The sequence below is a fragment of the Nestor notabilis genome, unplaced genomic scaffold, assembly GCF_000696875.1.
Source record: "Nestor notabilis isolate BGI_N333 unplaced genomic scaffold, ASM69687v1 scaffold36326, whole genome shotgun sequence".
NCBI classification, from domain to species: Eukaryota; Metazoa; Chordata; class Aves; order Psittaciformes; family Psittacidae; genus Nestor; species Nestor notabilis.
Window position 1 is genome coordinate 1 of NW_009933028.1, and position 5,407 is coordinate 5,407.

Sequence of the window (5,407 nt, forward strand, 5' to 3'; positions counted from 1 at the left end):
GGGGTGGAGCTCACCCCGCTCTCATGTCCATACTCCAACTCACCATTCACGTGACAAACCCTGCTCGCTGACAAACAGGAGACTGAGCTCATGCATCTCGTTTCTGACCTGTGAGTCTCCCAGAGATTTCTCCTTGCCCAGTGCATACCCTGCCCAGGACCATAGCTCCTAGCTCTGAGGATAGGAGCTGCTGTGTGTGCATGTCTTGTTTAAAGGAAAGAGGACACTTGGTTTCCCTAGTCGCACAGGAAGAAGGGGACATCCCTCCCCACCAAAAGGTAGCCTGGGGACAAGGCAGCCTGCGCAGCAGAGTCCACAGCACCCTCTGGTACTCACCCCCGAAGCCGACAGCCATGATGCGCGCTGCAGGAGACAGGCTGAGTGACACGGCAAAGTATGGCAAGGGGATCCTCATGACTACCTGTGCGCCAGCAAGAGAAACAGCACCTCACAAAGGAGAAGGCAGGAGACCAGAGCTGCTGCAGTGATGGTTGTAAGGAGGGCAAAGGGCTCCTCTCAAAGGGGAAGCTGACAGATGCACAGCACCTCTCAGAGCTCGGAAACCTGCCAAAGGCATTGACTTCCCGAAGGAGACTTGACTCGAAGATTTATAGCGTTGGTGCTCCCGAAAGCAAACGCCTTCCCCTCCACTGGGAGGGAAAGGCAGCAGCAGGGCTGGCAGCCTGCCCAGACCAGGGCCCCTGGAGGTTCCGAGACAAAAAGCTGTTGCCCTGAGCAGCCACTCGCCTGGGCCCACCTCACACCTTCAGCTGCAGCTTTACACACAGGGCAGCACGGCCTCTCCCCACCACCGCACTTCATTCCACGTGGCCACGGCCCCGCAGCAGCAGAGGAGCACTCGAGCTGCCCTGGCAGCCACAAGTACCTGTTTCTTCTGCAGACTGTAAAACAAGGCTTCCTTCTGCAACCCAAAGCCGACGTAGACCAGGGTGCCGTGTTCCCACGGGCAGAACACCGCAAGGCTGGGTGGAAGAGTGTCGAGACCCTGGTGAGGGAAACCAAAGGCAACAAAACTGAGGCCAGCTTCTCCAGTCTGACCCAACACAATGGGGGTCAAAAGGAGAGCATGAGGACACCAGTCCTGGGGCTGTGGGAGTCTGAGCAGTACGAAATTAGTATGCTGGAGGCTGTTTCCTCCCTCTTGCATTGCCATCTCAGACATGCTCATGGCAAAGCAAGGAGCAACCACACGCTGCCCCAAAAATCTAAAGCAAATTGTTTACTGTTGTAGGAGTGGGACATGGGAGGGTTGAATTTCCATCGAGGTATTATTGGTACATGGGCTTGAAGGAGGAATTGGATTATGGATCAGTTTAACACAAGAAAATAGGGCCCAGAAGATAGATCTTTAGTAGTGGATGCAAGATCAACCCTTCCCTGGTTCACTGTTGGGAGACCTGTAGTGAGTTTCTTTCACGGAGAGGAAAACCAGTGTTTCGGGAACAAGGGACCATCTCCACATCTGATACACACCTTCCTCCCTTTCTAGCAAGTGTTCTGCTACCCAAATCTCACACCTGGGTTGGAGCCAAAGGGTTCTGCAAAGCGTCACAGTCACACAAGGCTGAGTACTTGGTCTATGAGCCGGTCCCTGGGCTCCTGGCTCTGAATATTCATGCTTTTTGGGAGTATCAAAGTTGGCAGCACGCTCATAATGAGGTGTCTCTCCTGCGTGCTGTGCTCATGGCTGTCTGTCCTCTGTTCTGTACAGCACAGGGGTGTTAGCTCTTTGCAGATGCAGTTTTTGACTCCTCACGCTTACAAAGTCAGTGCTTCCCAGAAGTCAGGCACTGCTTCATTTCCCACTGCCCTTTGACAGACAAGACAGTGCACTGACAAGATACTCTTTGAGTAGCAGAACTAATGAAGGTGACAAAGAGGATAAGGAAGATGTTCTTCCCTGTGAGGGTGCTGAGGTGCTGGCACAGGTTGCCCAGAGAAGCTGTGTCTGCCCCATCCCTGGTAGTGTTCAAGGCCAGGCTGGACACAGGGGCCTGGAACAACCTGGTCTAGTGGAAGGTGTCCCTGCCTGTGGCAGGGGTTAGAACTGGATGAGCTTTAAAGGTCCAGTCCAACCCAAACCTGTCCCAGATCCAATTCTGGGATTCTATGACTAATGAAGTTCACCTTCTCTCTTTGGCCTCATCCTGCTCAGAGCCTTGAGGCATCCCTTCTCCAGCTCACTGGTGCCGAGACCTGTGCCACCAGACCAGTGCCACGAGCAGGCAGAGGCTGGCAGTGCCATACTCACCTCGGGGCTGGCAGGAGCCGGGAAGCTGAGCCAGTCGAGGAGCTCACACTTGTCCTTCAGCCAGTCAGAGGCCCAGATGCTGACCCGCCGGTCCAAGCTGGTGGCCAGCCAGAGCTCCCCTCCTTCCACCCCAAAGTCCCGGTACTACGGAAGATGAACACAGTGCTGTGAGCTTAAGCTTTAAGCTTAGTCCAAAAGCTGCCACCAGAGTGAGTGTGGGGCAGGAGCTGGTGGGAACACAGGCCTTATGCCTCAGGGGTTCAACTACCTCCATTCGCTTCCATTTGGGCAGTGCTTAAAGTCCCTTAGAATCAAACAGGAGAATGAGGCTGTGGTATAGGAACCAGCAGCATGCTCCTGGCTGAAAGCCCCAGCAGAAAAGGCTTCTGGAGGAGGGCGAGTGCCTGGCCTGGACAACACGGATCTCTTCCCTGGGACACCCTCTGGACCTGCTCATGTTGTAGGGGAGTCCTTGCTGATACTGTGTGTCCCCTAACAACGTCCTTTACCTAAAACTGAGGAGGATCTCCCAAGTCTAGAATTCCCATCCATTTGCAGTGTGGATGATTTTAAAGCCAAAGAACTTAGGCAAAATTATTTTCATTTCCACTGCACAAAGGAAGAAGACTCCCCATGAAGAGGAGGACAAAGGAGATGCTAAAACCATCACACTGCTGCACAGCCAAGTCTTCCCAGCTCCACAGAGGAACAGTACAGAGCCAGAAAAACTGAACAGAAGCTATTGGAGGGGACAGTGGCCCGAACAGGAAAAGCAAGGGACAAAGAAGCAGTCATTGACTGATGTGGCTGTGCAGTGACTCACAGGGACTCGCTACTGCACAGGGCCAGGGCAAAGGTGAGGTCTCACCTGCTTTGTGGTGCACTGCAGAACAGTGATGGGGGAGCCTCTGTGGTCAGCAAGGATGCGGATGGTCATTCCAGTGCAAGGGCTGCTGACGGCCACGAGCCCGTCCTTGCCCCCCGATAAGATCATTTCTCCTGTGGTCAGAGAGAGAAAAAGAACATGACACTTCTTGTAGGAGAAAAAAAAGCTCATAGGAGAAAGGTCCGAGATCATGGACATCACAGTGTCCCAAAACACTGTGAAAGGATGGGAACAACTGAGTCAGGGCTGGGTAAGATGAGATGTCTCAGAGACACCCCTTAGACACTGAAGAAGAGCCACTGTGGGTCATAAGCAGGAGGACAAAGGCGCGTGTGTTGTACCCAAACCTCTTTGCTATGCCATTGCAAATACACTTCCCGTGTCCCGTTTACCACATGCTCAGCTGGCAGAGCTACAAAAGCTCATTGATACAAGTCTCCTGGATCATCCCGGCCCCAGGTTTTTGGGCAGGTTGATGGTGTGCAGAGCACTTGGAGGCCAGGGTAACCCAAGCACAAGCCATGTTCCACACTGGTGTGAGAGGCAGCCTCACCGTCTGTGGAGTAGGCAATCGCAGTCAGTGCAGCAGCATGGGGGTGCATTTTCAGCTCCATCTCTGTCCTGGAAATGCTGAACACACGGATGGTGCCATCACTGTACCCTGCCACTACATGCTGGCTCTCAGCTCCCCATGCAACGACGGGATGAGGCTTCCAGGCCAGGCACTGGCAGCTCTGCAAAGAAACCAGGGCAGAGGCCTGATGACACAGTGAGGACAGCAGGATTGTGCAGTCCAGTGCAAGCTCCACCTACAAGTATTTCTCCAGCTTTATCTCCTCCATGAGGACACAGCAGTCCTTGCAATCCCAAGCAACGATTCCTTCCTCTTGTGCCCTCTGCCAGGAGGAAGAGATTGATGTACCACAATTACCTGGTTGAGCACTTGGAACTGCACCACCAGCTCCATGCTGCTCAGAGACCAGATCCTCACGCTGCCATCCTCCCCACATGTTGCGCAGTGAGTCTCATCAGGACTGAAGCACACTTCAGTCACCTGCAGCGAGAAACAAGATGGGGAACAGGGTTCTACAGATGCTCCTCTGCCCCTCTCATCCCCCCCCAGGATCTCTCCCATGGGAGGCATCAGCCAAGAAGCCCTAAAGGCAAAGGGAGGTGGGTGATTTGGTTTTGTGCTTAATTCTGGGCTAAGCTTATAATGGAGATCAGTAAACCTAACCCCAAAGGTAAGACCAGGCGCTGTGCAGCATAGTTCTACATAAAATACCTTCTCTTCTACCATCTGAACCCTTCTAGATTCTAGAGCATAACGATGCCCCAAAGCAACAGCAAAAGTCAGAACAGGCATTCTTCACCTGGGTTTGGAATTTTTAATGTTTTTGGCAAAGAAAATGTTTATTCACTATGGATGTCCAGCTGGCAAACAGAAACTGCAGCACTCCGTAATGAAGCCTTAGTGATTGCAAACTGCAGCCTTGTGCTCCAGCAGAAAGGCCCACAGCTGCTCCCAGCCTGAGGCTATTGAACACTGAGGGCTAAGAGGGGATGAGTTCAGACTTCTTGAGGTTGGACTCCCCAGTGTGCACAGTTCCCTGTAGACTCCTCCATGTCATCTCATCAGCCCTGCAGCTCCCTGACCTCCCCAATGGCCAGACCAGGGAGTGCTGCTGCAGCCCACACATGCATCCCAGAGCATGGACAGCACACACAGCACTTGCTGCTCTGTGGGACAAACCACCTCTAACCTTGTTTTTGTGGCCGCTGATCAGTCGGATGCTCGTGCTCTCCGTCCAATTGATGTACCACAGGGTTCCTGCCGTGGTGCCCACAATTCCCATTTCCAGAGAGTCATCAAAGGCTGCACTGACTATCGTCCCATCGAGGGTGATCTCATGCTCTAGCAGGACCAAGTTAGACCTGGTGGAAAGGAGGATGTAAGAAGGATGGGCTCAAACACTGGAATGGCCACTCTGCCTCCTTTAAATGCAATTTTCCAGTGAGCCCAGTCATGCATTTGCAGCTAAATGGTTCAGTGAGGGGCTCCTCTCTATTAACAGTGATTATTCTTGCATTTGCACTACAACCATCTTTTATAGGAAAGATAAGAGAAGAAGGAAGAGACAGAAGAGAAGGAAGAGGGAAGGAAGAGGGAAGGAAGAGGGAAAGGAAAGAAAAAAACAAAGAAAAGGAAAAAAAAAACAAAGAAAAGGAAAGAAAAGGAAAGGAAAGGA

The 5,407-nt window shown here is 52.5% G+C and overlaps 1 protein-coding gene across 1 annotated transcript; it reads right to left on the minus strand.

Annotated features, from left to right (window-relative positions):
- Positions 1-336: 336 nt before the first annotated feature.
- On the minus strand, positions 337-5,124 carry LOC104407387 (WD repeat-containing protein 90-like; the record flags this gene model as incomplete). The annotated part of the gene is made up of 7 exons (XM_010016664.1): positions 337-421; positions 887-1,006; positions 2,273-2,416; positions 3,141-3,271; positions 3,712-3,892; positions 4,090-4,212; positions 4,922-5,124. Coding segments are annotated over 7 exons (987 nt in total), but the record flags the coding sequence as incomplete, so codon positions are not given.
- Positions 5,125-5,407: the final 283 nt, after the last annotated feature.